Here is a 15,450-nt window from a genome sequence, read left to right on the forward strand (position 1 = left end):
TATCACCGCTCAGGGGTGAACATACTACTTCTAAAAAACTACCTATTTTGTAATATTACTGAATGTTTGTGGTGAAATAAAAGAAAATATTATACAAATTATGAACGTGAAGTATTCATTACAAACAACAAGATCATAAAACTGATTATAATTAAAATTGCAAACTAAAATCGTAAAGATTTCCTTTATATTTTCTATACAGGCGGGTAAAAGTAAAAGATTTTACATAGTCATTTGCCAGCTTTCAAGAAAACTGAAAATATTTATTACTTGTACAACCTTAGGGTACGGCCACTTGTAAATATATATAAAATCATTTTACCTAACCATCGTTATTAAAACAGTGGTAGTATCTAAATATCCAGTAGGACCAACAAGATTGCGCATTTTAGATTTATTATGATTTCGTTTATTTACAGCGGCAACATCATTATAATTTATAAATTACCGAAATAAATGATTTAGTCGATTATATATCTATTTCGGTCTAATGTGTTTGCTATCATTTTATATATCTGTCAATCAATCATCCAATGATCACATCTGACATATCAATTCCCACATGACATCTGTCACTTGACATTAATTGTCAAACAGGATTATCAAATGTGCGTCTATTTTTCTTATTTCTATTTCAATTTTCATAATGTCTCGAGATAAAAGCGTGTGGTTCGCGGAGGAAATTTTATTAGACGCTAAGCTATTCATTTTCCAGCTGGAACGGAGAATGGGACGCTGTAGAGGAGTTAGATGTTACGCGGAGGCGCAACTTCTCGCGATGCCGAAACGGCCGACTACGACCGTAAGCTTATATTCTACCACGTTAATAGCATGATTAAATCCTCAGGATATTATTTTGAATCCCCGGTCCTAAAACGATGCAAATAAAAGCGTTGCAGTCAAATCTACGGCCAGACATTTTAATCATTTTCGCTACTTAAAGTTTTCGCACACGTAGCCTCTTGTTTATTTTCATAATATTCTTTGGTTATCTTTGTTACATGTTTTACGTAATATTAATGAGAGATTTTGAATATTAATTGCATATTTTTTGTATAACACACTTATAAACAAATTAAGTTTCTAAATATGGTATATATAGAAGTCTCTTTGTAAAATATTATTCATATTCCTATTGAAAAATTTGCCACACTGTGATTATTTTTTATTTGGCCTCTGGCCAGTGTATTTAAATTTGACATATATTATCAAACTGCAAAGGTAATTAGAAATCAGGTATGGAATGTTATTTAACTTTGTTACATCCCTACTATATACCACTGGCATTTTGGTCAATTTTTTACAAATAATAACCTTCATTTCAGAAAAAGCATCAGAATATACACTGCGTCTTTATAGCTGAAGTTCTCCACATAATGAGATTAGATGTTGAACAGGCTTCATACAATGCAGCACTCTGGCTGTCGCCGAGCAATGTCTCTCAAGACTGGTTGCGTTCCTGTGGTGCTGCTGCACTATATATAAAAGAACTTTCAATACTAGACTCTATGTATGTGTTAGCAACAGAACACCCCAATTTTGAATTAATTTCTTGAATGAGGAGCTCATGAAATGCATGACTGTTCTTGTGCAAACATTAGAAACCTTGTTGTCAATAACCCGTTCAATCAAATCATGATTTGGAATAAATTCGACACAATAATATTAAATTGTTTAATGGACAGAATGACAAAATTGCAGCAGCTGCTGCTATGATTGTGTACAATATCCTGCTAGGTCAGCCGAATGTGTTGCCAGCGGATGATGTTATGTTACTTAATTCATTAGCATACATGTACAATAATGACAACACTGAGTACCCACATTTGATTATTGAATATCTTATTGGAGTTGAGAATACTTACATCGAGAAATTCCAAACTTGAACCAGAGTGTGAATGCTGGTTTTGAACCTAGCATATAATATACTGATGTCGAATGAATCACAAGATATTAACGTATCAGTAAACTTTGTCAAGTTCATGGCACATGAGTTTAAAAGTAAATCTGATTGTATTTTTGAAGACCGTTGATAAATACGTGAATACAATAGAACCGCAAAAGTCGTGTTTCTACTGGAGATCATTGCCACTGCTCAAGTATGGATGCCTACATGGATTGTCTGCAGAGCGACACATCTTTGTTTATCAATTGTGCTTGTAAGTAACCCAATCATACTATGCATTTCCTTCAATATTTAATTAATTAGGGAAATATATTTGTCACATAAAAAGAAACTAAATTTATTATATAGCAACCAGGTAACTTAGTTAAAACAGAGGGTATACACACAAACTAAAATTATTGGACTAAAAGTGTCTCTCAGATTAATTCCTAGTTTTCACACCATTAATTTCTAAATGTACTTCATTTATTATTTCTAATTCGCATTTAATTGTTTGCAGTTCTTCTTCAAGCAATTCACACGCTTGGTAAGCAGAGTAGTAACTTCTTTTCGTCAATAAACAAACTGTATGCTGCTACTGGTAAACAACTTATTAATGATGAAAATGTTATGGCAGCCACTACTCCACCTGAAAGTAAGTAATTTATAACTTATGTTCTCTTACATTACCTAACTTAAAAAATACATGTGTGTTTAAAGTCAGAAATGGCAATGTTTATTGAATAATTTTTGTAATTAGATAGGATTTTTTTTTAATAAAAGTGTCTTTAACATTATTTGTCAGCAATGCTTTTCTCCAAAACCAATGGCAAATATAATCAAGTGTAAATAGTATTCTGTAGATGTATTTCTTCATATGATTATTATTTCATATAAATTAAACCATTTTGTTCTGTAAATAATTATTTATATATTTTGCATATGTGTGTTTTAACTATATAATAACACTATTAATAAAAATGATAACTGTTCCAGTTCCCTTAACCAAAAACGATTCTGCAGACAACATGCTCTCCTGCAACGAGACAACCTCAGAGTGCACAGAATCCGAAAGTAGCGAACAATATTTTGAATGTACTGAAATGCCTCCATACATGGACAGGCTGGAAAGCACCCTAGACAGTCTCCAACAACCTATAAAGTTCACCGAATCCCTGCCAGAAATGAAAAATGGCAGGAGTAACTCAGTCAAAATTGACGCAGATCTCTCTAAAGTAACATACAAACGCAGTAGCTCGGTACCAAAAACTGGCGATGACCGTATATCTTTACCCACACGGAGAATAAGCCTTGAACACAAATCAGACATGGGCGATGACACTGAACCGCCACTTATAATAGATTCATCGTCGCCAAACGGCAGTATGAACACAATCGCGGAAGTGATTCCAGTCGCTTTACAGCCAAGGCTTGATCTGCAGCCAAACAGCAATAGCAGGACCGATTCTCAGGAAAGCACGCCCAATGACCCGCCTACAGAAATACATTTACCTAAAGAGGAGGTCAAAGGTGCGAAGTAAAGGCGTCGCCGAGTGAAATATCTCCTCCTTTGGCAGATATGCCGCAAGAGACTGAATCTCAGAAACAATCCCCAGACACTCCAAAAGAAGTGAAGAAAAGTCAAAACCTGTCTACGGATTTCGATCTCAGTGAGCAGTTACAAAAGATCCTCGGAATTTCTGATAAAACTAGGGGAGATAATGCCAATGTGGAAAAGAAGAGCGAACCAGCCAAAGAAGTCAAAATATCTGATGATAATGCGGCAAATAAAGTCCCATCTGTGAAGATCGATTCGCCAGAATCTCAAAAGACAAGGTAATATTTCAATTAATAATAAGATAATTTTAACCTCAATAATTACTGCATTGCCTAAGTAAATATATTTCTTTATTTTTAATGTCAATATCAATTTACAGATTGGGCGCAGTCGACATGAGCACGCCTAAGAAAGCTGTAACATGCGTTGAAACTGTAGAGAGACACGTAGCGTTCGGGTTCAAGGCGGCTCTCGTGCGTACGCTGGCTAACTTGTGTTGGAAGAATCCTGAAAACAAGAAACAGGTACTAATACGGATTATTATCTCTGTGTTAAATATTTTATAATTAAAAGTAACATGTGTATTTATATTTATTTTTGATAAATGTATTTTGTCACCATTGCTTTAAAGTTTTAATAAATAATTGTGATTTCTTGTTCCAGATGCGGGAACTGGACGTTATTCCGATACTTCTCGACTGCTGCAACATCGACGCTCGCAATCCTCGTATCCTTTTTAAAATAATTTATCTTATTTTATTATACATTCTTCTTTTCAGTACCATTCACGTCGAAAAAATTACTCCAGTACAATTACCTTTATTAGTGATGGCAAATTGATGTATCAAAAGTTGCTTCCGATTATGTCATGGCTCTCTTATTCAAACTATGTTAGAAAAAACTTTTATCCAGTTAAAGTGTAGTTAAAAATTGTTAAATTAATATCATTACAGATTTCAAGAGTAATTCCAGATATTTTACAAAATGTCTTTCTTATGTTTCGATCTGACAACAACACATAAGTTTTTAATCAACTTCATCAATCAATAATTTAAAATCATTGAATCAATTTCAAATTTGTATTATTGGGAGCCAATATAATTCAGATTGTACTACAAATAATAAATAAATTTGTATTTAAGTTCTATATGAATTTTAAACTACAATTTAATAATTCTACATATCTTTTATCAGAACTATGAGTATTAGAATAAAATTTATGAATGAATATAATTATTCCTTAATATTAGTTCAGTGATAATGCAGTGGGTCATTTTTGCTGTGCGCAATTTATGTGAAAATTGTCCTGAAAACCAGGTATAATACTATGAACTGAATAAAATATTTTGTTATAAAAATAGACAGACAATAAAAATAAGGCACTTCTTTTTAAAAACTTTTACTAATATTTGCCAAAATATTTTCTATTCAAAACTTTTTTTCATGCTAGGCAGATTGAAATTATTGATACAATTAAAATTCTCCTTTTGTAATTTTATTTTGCAGGTTTCATTATATTGTATAATACTGAATACATAAGTGTTTTTTGTTCTTATTTTAGGAGGTGATATCCAAGATAACTCTTCAAGCTCCTGTTGACAATGAAGTACTCCAAGAAATGGGCCTCACACTCCAAGCTGATGCTCAAGGAAACTCCATTAGGATTGCGCCTTTGCCCCGCGGATAAACATCGTATTTACATTAATTATTACCTACTCTAAGTATGAATAAATTATATTCTTTGCTTGATGTAATACACTTCAATCTATAGAATAGAGATGAAACTTGTAGTATTAACTATTCTACCAACAAGATGTGTTTATGAATAAAATAGCCAAATATATTGTTATTCAAATATCAACTTCATTTTCGTTTAAAGTTTAATCTTATTCATAGACGTTTTTTATCTAAGGACGGAGTAAAGCTGTAATAATAAGTCTGTTTCTCAGTGCTGACGGCATGGCAGCCTTCGCAGTGCGTAGCCATAGAGCTGTTGTGACTGGCTAATATTGTATTCACCTTAGATAAAAAATGTCTAGGAATGAAATGAATAAGGTGCGGTAATGCGCTATTATTGTTCTGCCTTTGTACCTGCTATGTTTTAGGATGTTTTCTCTCCCCTTTGAGCAAACACTACCGAATAAGTTTCTACCAAGAAAGTTATATTCTACCCATAAGCATATTTAATAATCTGTGGATTTCCAGAATTGACACTGACGTTTTACGTATGACATTGACAGACTAGTCCATTTTGATTTGTTTTCGTGTTGCATTTTCTAGAAATTAAAAAGTGAGATTTCAATATACACGACAAAAAATGGTTAAAATCGCCCCTTCAAAATACAAAGCAAATTTGGAATGCATAGAGAAACTGTACACAAACCATCCGTATTACCAATGGTTTCTAAAATTAAAGTGCGGAAGTTGTGGCGAAGTGTCGGAAAAGTTTCACGATCTCACCGAAGCTGAAAAAATACCTCAAAAACACAACAGGTCGGAGACAAACCTGCTGATTAAATGCAAATTGTGTTCGAGGGAGAACAGTATGGATGTTATTGAGGGCAGTAATGGTAAGTACATACAATATAACCTAAATGATTGATGTCTGACCCCTTGTAGATAATAGCATTATACATTATTGATTACTTGTATAAACAAGAGTGACATTGTGATGTTTTTTTTATTGCTTTGAACGACGAGACGAGCTTGCCGTTCGCCTGATGGTTAGCGGTACGACTGCCCATAAACAGTAGAAACACCATCCAAAACCTTGAATTATAAAGTATTGTTTAATATTCCATTGCGCTCGCCCTCCTGAGACATGAGATGTTATGTCTTATTATGTCCAATAGTTACAGTTTATTATTATAAAGTATTATATTATTGTATATTATAACAGCAGGGTGATTTATATATCTATTAAATTAATACAGCAATATTGATAAACATAGACATAGGCCTCCACATGATACAGTTGTTTTAAGTATCATAAACAATAAGATACTTCAGTTTTAAAGATACTTAGGTCTGTAATTATTTATAGACAATACTAATATTAAACTTGATTAAGGTATTTAACCTATACTTTGGTTTACATTTTGATTAATGCTCCTTGACATTATTAATTTCATCAAAATTATAAGACATTTACTTTCTTCATCCGACAAAAGCTCAGGGAGAAAATAAGAATATAAATAACCACAAAAAAATCCCTAAAATAGTTTCATTTCACTGAAACAAGCTATTGTTAGCAACAATCTCAAAGTTGTTTCTTGCAGGTCAATACACCAACAATGATGTTGGCAAGTTCAAGACTATTGTAATATTTGACTGCAGAGGGGTGGAGCCAGTGGATTTCGAGCCCAAGTCTGGGTGGATTGCTGAGGCAGAGGATGATGGTAAGACTTGCAGAATTTTATTTAAGACATGATCAAACTTGCATCTTAATGTATATGTCAAGTGAAATCTTATATTTTATAGAGTAATCCAATTTGTTTTTTGTTTATACTATTAGCCTAATATTGATTATCAGTTGAATTTTTAAATAAATATTGTTTTCTGTTATTCATTTATATTTTTTATTAGTAATTGAAAACATATTATGCATTATTTTTAGCCCCATCAATCAGACAGAAGAGAATGAGGATCTTATTCTTCACTAAACATACTTTACACTGATATTTGTTGCAGGTAAGAAGTTTGAAGATGTGGACTTAACTGAAAAAGAATGGGTGGATTATGATGAGAAGAACCAGACATCAGTGGGAGTGTATGAGCTGGAATGGAAGTTCATTAAAGTGAAGTAAAAAACATGGCATTTATGTAAAGACTTATACAATATTTATGGTTTATAATAAATCGATTTCTAAGTTTTTTTTTACTTTGTACTGATTTGATTGCCAATATATTGATGGGTTACCAACTCAATTCACCCTTTACAGACAATTGATATTCAACAATATATCTTTAGCTGTTACTGACATATGTCTCATTTATGTATAAAACTTTTACCTGAAGTATTTCCGGACATGCATTTGGGTTCCTATAACATATTTCATACATTGTTAGGTATAGGGCGGGAGCAATAATTCCTCTGGTATCAATATTTTTGGGCAAAGAAGTTAAGTAACCATGAAATGACCCATTCTCAATTTTCCATTATTTCATAAAAATACATCACTAAGTTTTAAACATTTCATCAAAATAATGAATATTAGCACCTTATCGACTTTAAAAACGAAACACTAATCGTATTTTCTTGTGGTAAGTCAACTGTGACCATCCACTTTCGTTTGACGCTTCCTGTTCCGCGCGTAATCTTCACTTATTAACACATTAACTGTCTAGTGATGCAACTGTACACGAAACTATAAGTGATTTTAAATAGGTTAGTAAAGTGAAATTTTATATGGTCATGAGCGCGGGATTAAGCATCTTCAGTCTTACTTATAAACTTATTTTAGCGTTAAGAGGTCGTTAAGAATTGCTTAAATAGCTGTCAAAAACATCATTGATCGATTGCTAGTTTAAACCTTATTAAGAAACAAGATGGCACGTTTTAACTTACATAGCTTTGCGAAATAAACAAGTAAGACTGCTTATGTCTAGGGTTTTTTGGCAAACGAAAGCAAAAGACGGTAATTTTAATCTGATCCAGCCCTCGAAAACTTATTCCTAAGCCCTAGACGACTTGTAGGCAAAAGGTGCCTAAATACCATTACACACAGTAGTGTCACAGAACAAAAAGTATCTTTGCATACAGTCATATAAAAAATACTTCGTCTAGACTCTATCACCCTGCCTAGTTGGATGTCATCGTTGAACGGTGTTAAGCTACCGCAAAATTATAGGCTACCAGAGTCAATCACCTCACTAATGGCTTGGGTAGACATTCGTATTGACCAAGACTTCTAGTGCTAACGCATTAGTGAAGTCGCGGGTTCAATTCTCAGGTCAGGTAATCGAATTGATTCGGATTAGTACCCTACATCGTAATACACCAACTTCCCGTCATCGTACTTGACCAACTGTGGGGGAAATCAAAATTTGCAACTTGGATCACCCCGACGCGTCGATCCGTGAGCTTATAAGAACATAGTAGTACAGGTAAGAAACCATCTATTTCTTTTTTTTTTTTTGAAGCTGGGCAAACTGGCTTCACTGCAGCTGATGTTAAGCGAAGTGAAGCCCATAGAAAGTGCCGGCCGACCAAAGATACAAGCATCTCTGGACGGTCGGCACAGTCGGCCGTATGTAGTATGCCGGCCTGCATAATTGCTTCTTCACGCTCCGTTTAAAGGACCCAGGTTATAGAAAGGAGGGAACACGTATGCTGGCAAACCATTCCACAGCCTGATGGTGCTCTTCGATATCGCTCTCCGATCCTGAGCTTCTGGAAGGAGTTGAGCTGGCTAGACCTATAGCTGGAATATCATGCGCAACGGCTCGTTTTGCTGCTGGCTAAGTTCAGAAAAAGGATCCCGTCAACATAGAACACATCGACATCACGCTCTTTTTCGGATGTCTGGTGGTAAACTTAATCACATACAAACGTAACATCTTTAAGATATTAGCGACAGATAGAGCTATCCAAAACATCTTCATCCCCTTTTTTATTGCAGAATGTAGGTAAGGGAGCAGGAGGTATACTCGTCACATTGTCACTTTCCCAAAAATACTTACACTGGATCCAGAGCCCATTGGTCTTATACCTGTCCAGACGAGAGATCGGGAAAGGGAAATTATTGAGCCTTCGTAATTTTTTCATAATTCACCTGAAAAATATTAATAAAACACTCGGAATATCACAGCATCATACATTTACTCAAATCGATGTTTATCATTCCACACAAACACAACAATAACTTATCTAACGTAGTTTCTACAGTAAGGTACTACAACGATAACTCTTAATCTAAGACTCCGATATACAATGGAAATTATTTTAAACTGTTTGTAAGGTCTTGCCAGATATATAAAAAACAAATTTTGTGATCAATTTTTCTTCCTTTACAAACTGTTTGAAACAATAAGCCCTTTATTTACAACATTAAAATTAATTTAACTTTTAGTACCTACAGTTGTTGTGTCGGGTTTGTCCGAGCGGGACTGGAATCCTGTGAATCCAGTATTCCCGTGGACTGTCACCGTGTGGTGCGGGCTACTAGTCACATGATCTGTTGATGACACGATGTTAGAAACGTATTGATCGTCATTATATATTTGGTATGGGTGGTGGATGTATACCGGCACTTCGATTGGCACCTGAACCGGGACTTTCACGGGTACCTTCACAGGATACGGTACTTTCACCGGCACTGGTATCCGCTTTTCAACCGGATAGGGCCTCGGCACGTAAACCGGCACTCGCTTCTCCACTTCCACCTTTTGCGGAACAAGTACTTGTACGGGTACGGGCACCTTTTCTCGACTTCCACTGGGTAGGGTACTCTCTTCTCCACAGGGACTGGTACCGGATGGGGAACCTTAACCGGATAAGGCTGAGGCACCGGTACTTTCACATGAACGTGTCTGATTACTTCAACGGGTTCCTTTACTTTTACCTGAACCGGATAGGGCACTTTAGTTTCAACTGGGTATGGTTGTGGGACCAACACTTTCACCGGTACTGGGTAAGGCACTTTTTTTTCTACTGGAACTGGCACCGGTACCGGCCTGTCAACCGGGACCGGTACCTTCACTTCAACTGGATAGGGCACCTTCTTCTCCACGGGTACTGGCACGGGATGCGGTACTTTCACCTGAATATGCTTTATCACCGGCACGTGATGCACTATCGGGTAAGGTTTAGGCACGTATTCCTTCTCGACGACTTTCACAGGTACAGGATGAGGTACTTTTATGCCTATCGGGTACGGGACCTTCTTTTCTACAGTGACGGGATACGGTACCGGTTTCTCAACCACCTTTATTTTCTCAACGGGCACTGGCACTTTCTTTTCAACGGGCACTGGGTAAGGCTTGGGAACCTCCACCTTGTATGGAATTTTGACAGGTTTCTCAACAGTTTTTATGTATCTGTGATGGTGGTGGTGATGATGATGTTTGATTTTGGTGACTACCTTCGGCCGACTGTGGCTACCATCCGTCTGAAGGTCCCCGTACAAGTAGGGCGTGGGCGTGCGCACCGGATTCGGGCTGTAACCAGAATAATACGGGTTCAGTTGGCGTTTTCGTTTAAAGAATACCATTTTTTTTCTGGTCATTGCCGGTGCGGCGCTGGGCGGTACGGGGACCAGTCCGAATGATTGTAGGTATAGAGTTTGCTTCCCAGCCGGTGTTACACCGTTCTCTACGATGTCTGAACGTTTGTCAATTGGCGTCGGGACTGGCTTGTGAAGCTTGGGGAAATGCGACGGTACCATCGGCACCCAATCGTTGGGGCCTATAGCCGTGAAGTTGAGCGTTGGAGTGGTGGTAGATTTTATTTTGGATTTCCTCGTCACCGGATGATAGCTTCGCGTAGTTAGCGAGGGGCGCTTGTCGTCGTCGTCTTAGTAGTATTTCTATGCACGAATCTAACTCGCTTGACGCTCTCTAATGTGTTGTGATCAGTTTCGTCTGATGTGTTGTTGATGTTTGTCGTGTTGCTTGTCACTGTGGTGTTGTGTAGAGTCGTATTATCATTTTCTATCACCCGTTTGGGCCATATTCGTTTCGTCCTGAGTACCTTCGTGGTGGTGGTCGCCTCTGTGGAAGTTGTGGTCGTTGTTGTTGTTGTCATGTTGTAATAATTCGGCGGTCTGACAAAGTCCGTCCTGATGCCGTTAATGGTTTGCACCGGCAAGCTGAACTTAGGACTTTTCGCGACAGTGGCCTTAGCGTTTGACGCTGCGAAAACCATCGGCCGATTAATGTAATAACGTTTTTGGAGGTGTGGAGGTAACGGTATCACTCTAGGAAACTTATAAACTGAGTTTGGTGAGTGATGTAACTTCAGTGGCGGTTTTGGGTAGTGTCGTGGCGGCGGTATTTTCTGTATGTGTCCGTAGTACGGGCGCGGTATGTCCGTGTAGTATATTTGTTTGCCCAATTTGTCGGGTGTGATGGGCGGCTTGCTGGGCGGGCGCTGTTCCGGCTTGATGGTTTTTGTTTGCGGAACAGTCGCGTTGGTGGCCGTCGCGTTGGGTTTAGGGTTTACGTACTTGGGCTCAATGATGGTGACGGCTCGGAGCTTTGACTCCTCGGCGAGCTGATCGGCCTTGGTGTCATCGTGTGCCGTAACTCCACTTCCGTAATTCACGATCACTAAAGCGATCAGGATTGCCGTCTGCAACAATAAAACCGTGAGAGTATTTAATGTAACAAATCTTTCCCTAGGCTATGTACGGATTAAAAGACCTGTTTTCCGGTACGGTTTTGAGTGCTAACATTTTACAGCAGAAAAAAGTATATATCCGCTGATCACTTTAAGCAATGATTGGGAAATTTTTTATGCTCGGGCAATGGAAAGAATTTAATATGAATTTAAAATATAATAAATCTTTATTAGCAGGTACATAATATGTATTTTTCAGTGGTATGTAAAATACATAGTATTTTGTTTACCGTAACACACTCTTTGTGATTATTATAAAATCACATCTGTAAGAGCATTATATGTGTAAGAGTAATAAAGCTGCAATTAGTCGAATGTACGATTGGTTACTTTATCTCTTAATGTGATTTTGCGCTACTACCAGAATGCAATGTAGCGTAGAAACAAGTTCCAAAGAAATCGTGGGCTTTTTTAATCAGATTCTTCTTTTTTATAACATCGGATAATGACATAAGGTTTAAATTTAAAGTGAAATGTTTAAACGAACAATCGTTAATTATTGTAACTAACAGTGTCTAGGAAACAACATCGATCAATGTCTCGTCAGCAAATAAAAATGAATTAAATCCATATTAATAATTGATAACCGTGATAAAACAGACCATTATAGTGGAATAAGCCACAAATATGTCAGTCTTTTTGTGATAAATTTTTTCTCATTGTTTTTTTTTAAGTAATACAATTGGCATGTGCGTGTGTCTTCTTACACGCAAGCGATTTCCGTATTTTACCGTTTAAGGTGAAGTGATACCATTGTTTATTTAGCTTTTTTGATGTCCAGGAAAGTATTTAACAGCTGTTTTCCGTTCCGGCGCAGCGGAACCGGCTTACTTCCAAACATTTGATTAATTGTATTTTAATAACGATTATTTTTAACGTTGGGGCTTCCCTCTATTTAATATGTATAGCAAAATACGATATTATATTAATTTAAGTGTTAGTGATTTTTTTTATAAATAATCATTTCAGCGGAATTCTTTGTGAAATTACAACAGATTTTTCCAGATGGCATATAAAGTGGCCTCTACGACATTTGGATGATGCAGATATTTCGCATAGATAAGCGTCTTCACGCAATATTAAATAGTGTCACGCAATATAAAATAATAAAAAGTACTAGAAACATATTTTCGTCTCGGCCCAATGCGCGCTCCAATGATGGTATATTCCCGATTATTGACTTTGGGCCGTAAAACCGATGAAATCATCGTGGTGAAACCATTCCACTCACCCCGGACTGGTGGTAGCGATAGTGGTTTTTCAGCTTCAAAAAAGGTTAGATTTTTTTTTTAATATTGTTCTGCGGTACTTATTCAAATTTTCTTCAGTGACATATTTCTGTATACGATTCATAATGAAGTGACCGTTAATCAGTTACTTAGATAAAATCATAAGATATGAATAAAATAAAATTTTGCTCTTCGGCACATTATTACATTTACTTATTTAATATAATACACGAAATTTAACATATTCTGTTGTAGGTAGCCAATAGAATCTAATTTATAGGCATTAATACTCAACATTAAGAGATATTGAAAGCAAACTTAATTAAATATCACCAATATTTATTACATAAGCTTTTATGTAATGCACAATTTTCACCGGAATTATAAAAAAATAAAAGGTCAAAGATTAAGTACATCGAGATGATGAAGAGAGGAAAGTGTATTTGTAGCCAAGATTAAAGTAGATTTTTACGTCAATTTTTATTTATGATGGTAGTAAATCACTTGATAGCGCAATTTTAAAATTTTCTTTCTTCCTTATCATTTTCACATATTTTTGCGTGTACTATTGTAGTTAATTACACAACATACACTGCCGGAACAAATGAACTCGATTGTAACACAAAAAAATCAAAACTTATTATTTTCACGCAAAAACCACAAACATATCGCCACAAAGTTTTTGTTAAGCACTGCTATGTTTGAAAATCAATATCGTTACAAATCACTTTTTAATATTTCAGTTCACCATCACTCACGTCCAGTTTTTCAAAAACACTTTCACATTGGCGCCAAAATGCCGCCATTAAACGTTTTGTTGTTGCACTGAATTTTGAAAAAGAGTTTTTAATTGACTATACCTACCGATAATTGGTTCATAATGCGATACCGTTGGCCGGTCGCGGGCATGCACGTAATGATGGGTGCTAGGAAATGCCACCCACTTATATAGCATTCGCGTAATGGGTGGATGAGTTTCGGGACGATTACTTTCTCTGCCAATGCCAATATCATCTACTTAGCTCAATCCGTCAATAGGTATATTCTTACCTTTGACAAGGGTTTTGCTATGACCTACGCAATGTTTGTTTATGTCGGTGCCTAGTAACTTGCATTTTTACTTTGCTTGTATTAGAGCATCTTACTTTGTTCTAAAATTAAATAGATATACTAGTCTACTCATGCAAGTTTCAAAGGGATTGTGAACGTTATATTTTATTTTAAATACCAATACCTTATAATATTATCTTGTACCCTTTAAAAATTGGACCAAGACAAGTTTGTCCAGCGTAGATGTGGTAACACAATAAAGTACATGAACTCGTAATAACGCATGTCGGTAGGAATAGACATACAGGGTTCAGTGTATTTACACGAGAAGCAGAAAATGACTGTGGCTATGCGTAACTGGTGTTGTGACTCATGTACGTACGGGTACACTATTGATTATATTTTTTTTTTATTACAGGTATCTTTAATATTCGTTCAATAGTATCATAAGATCTTCCGTTGACATCCCCGAAGTGACAACCAAAAGCAACCACGATAAGGCGAGTTTATTTTCATCCTCAGCTCAGGCTCAATATCAAGCGCACAAATTCTAATATCAGAAAATTAATCGCAGTATTTCGAATTTAAAACTCTTACCGTACATCATATCAGTGGCGAAGGGTCCATACATAGCCCGAGTCCTTCCCTTTTGTAATTTATGTAAAATCTAATTATCATTCGAACGATTTGCAGGCCGTATTTATACGTATTATTAGAATACATAAGTTTTGTCGAGTTCCCTATCGGAAAATTTCATCCTTCGCCATTGCATCATATTATTGCGTTCTTCAACAGAATATTGGATATGATCAATACCCGCTGAGCAGTGGCATAACTGCACCGTAAAAGGCCCGTGGCAAATTAATCGAATGGAGTTCCTCCTAACCTGAAAATTATCCTATATAGATTTTTACGACGACCTTTTTTTGATCCTAATACATAAAAGTTTGTTATTTTTTATACATTTTGGACTTCCTGAAATCGGAGACCTTTTTGCCCATAATGGCCCCTTATTGTTACGTTACTGCCACTGAGCATACGCTTAAAATTGTATAGCTCTTATAAACCTCATTGTTGATCCTTCTTACTAAATTGATAATGGTAACAGGTAGTTATGGAGTAACTAAACGCACGTCAAATAAACTAATGACCCGATTTCCCGCCAAACCTGTTAGGTAGTTATCCAATATGGCGGATCGAAACTGCAGCAATATTAGTTTTACAATGCGCATTTCCCTATTTCCGGTCTTCCGCACGCATCAGTAACAACATGGCAAATTATTCTTATAAAACCATGTAAATATTGCACGCAAAAAACAATTGAAGTTGGTGTTTCTTGGGATCGATCATGCATACAACATTCTCGATACGGTTACCGCTTGATTAGGAT

The 15,450-nt window shown here is 36.2% G+C and overlaps 1 protein-coding gene and 2 pseudogenes across 1 annotated transcript; 2 read left to right on the forward strand and 1 right to left on the reverse strand.

The window, feature by feature from the left end:
• The first annotated feature begins 1,551 nt into the window (after nucleotides 1–1,551).
• On the forward strand, nucleotides 1,552–5,309 carry LOC119193857 (annotated as a pseudogene).
• A 389-nt stretch (nucleotides 5,310–5,698) lies between these two features.
• LOC119193858 (UPF0587 protein GA18326-like) lies at nucleotides 5,699–7,323 on the forward strand. Its single transcript, XM_037447720.1, has 3 exons — nucleotides 5,699–6,013; nucleotides 6,722–6,841; nucleotides 7,134–7,323. The coding sequence occupies exons 1-3, from the start codon at nucleotides 5,761–5,763 to the stop codon at nucleotides 7,247–7,249; spliced, it is 489 nt and encodes a 162-aa protein (XP_037303617.1). The 5' UTR covers nucleotides 5,699–5,760; the 3' UTR covers nucleotides 7,250–7,323.
• A 1,922-nt stretch (nucleotides 7,324–9,245) lies between these two features.
• LOC119188586 lies at nucleotides 9,246–13,816 on the reverse strand (annotated as a pseudogene).
• Between the last annotated feature and the right edge of the window lie 1,634 nt (nucleotides 13,817–15,450).

The sequence above is a fragment of the Manduca sexta genome, chromosome 7, assembly GCF_014839805.1.
Source record: "Manduca sexta isolate Smith_Timp_Sample1 chromosome 7, JHU_Msex_v1.0, whole genome shotgun sequence".
Taxonomy (NCBI): Eukaryota; Metazoa; Arthropoda; class Insecta; order Lepidoptera; family Sphingidae; genus Manduca; species Manduca sexta.

Excerpts from the sequence above, each read along its gene's own strand:
- LOC119193858 (XM_037447720.1), top strand. The coding sequence starts at position 5,761 with ATGGTTAAAATCGCCCCTTCAAAATACAAAGCAAATTTGGAATGCATA. Across the intron at positions 6,014-6,721 it reads TGTTATTGAGGGCAGTAATG|GTCAATACACCAACAATGAT; the intron begins GTAAGTACATAC and ends TGTTTCTTGCAG. Across the intron at positions 6,842-7,133 it reads TGCTGAGGCAGAGGATGATG|GTAAGAAGTTTGAAGATGTG; the intron begins GTAAGACTTGCA and ends TATTTGTTGCAG.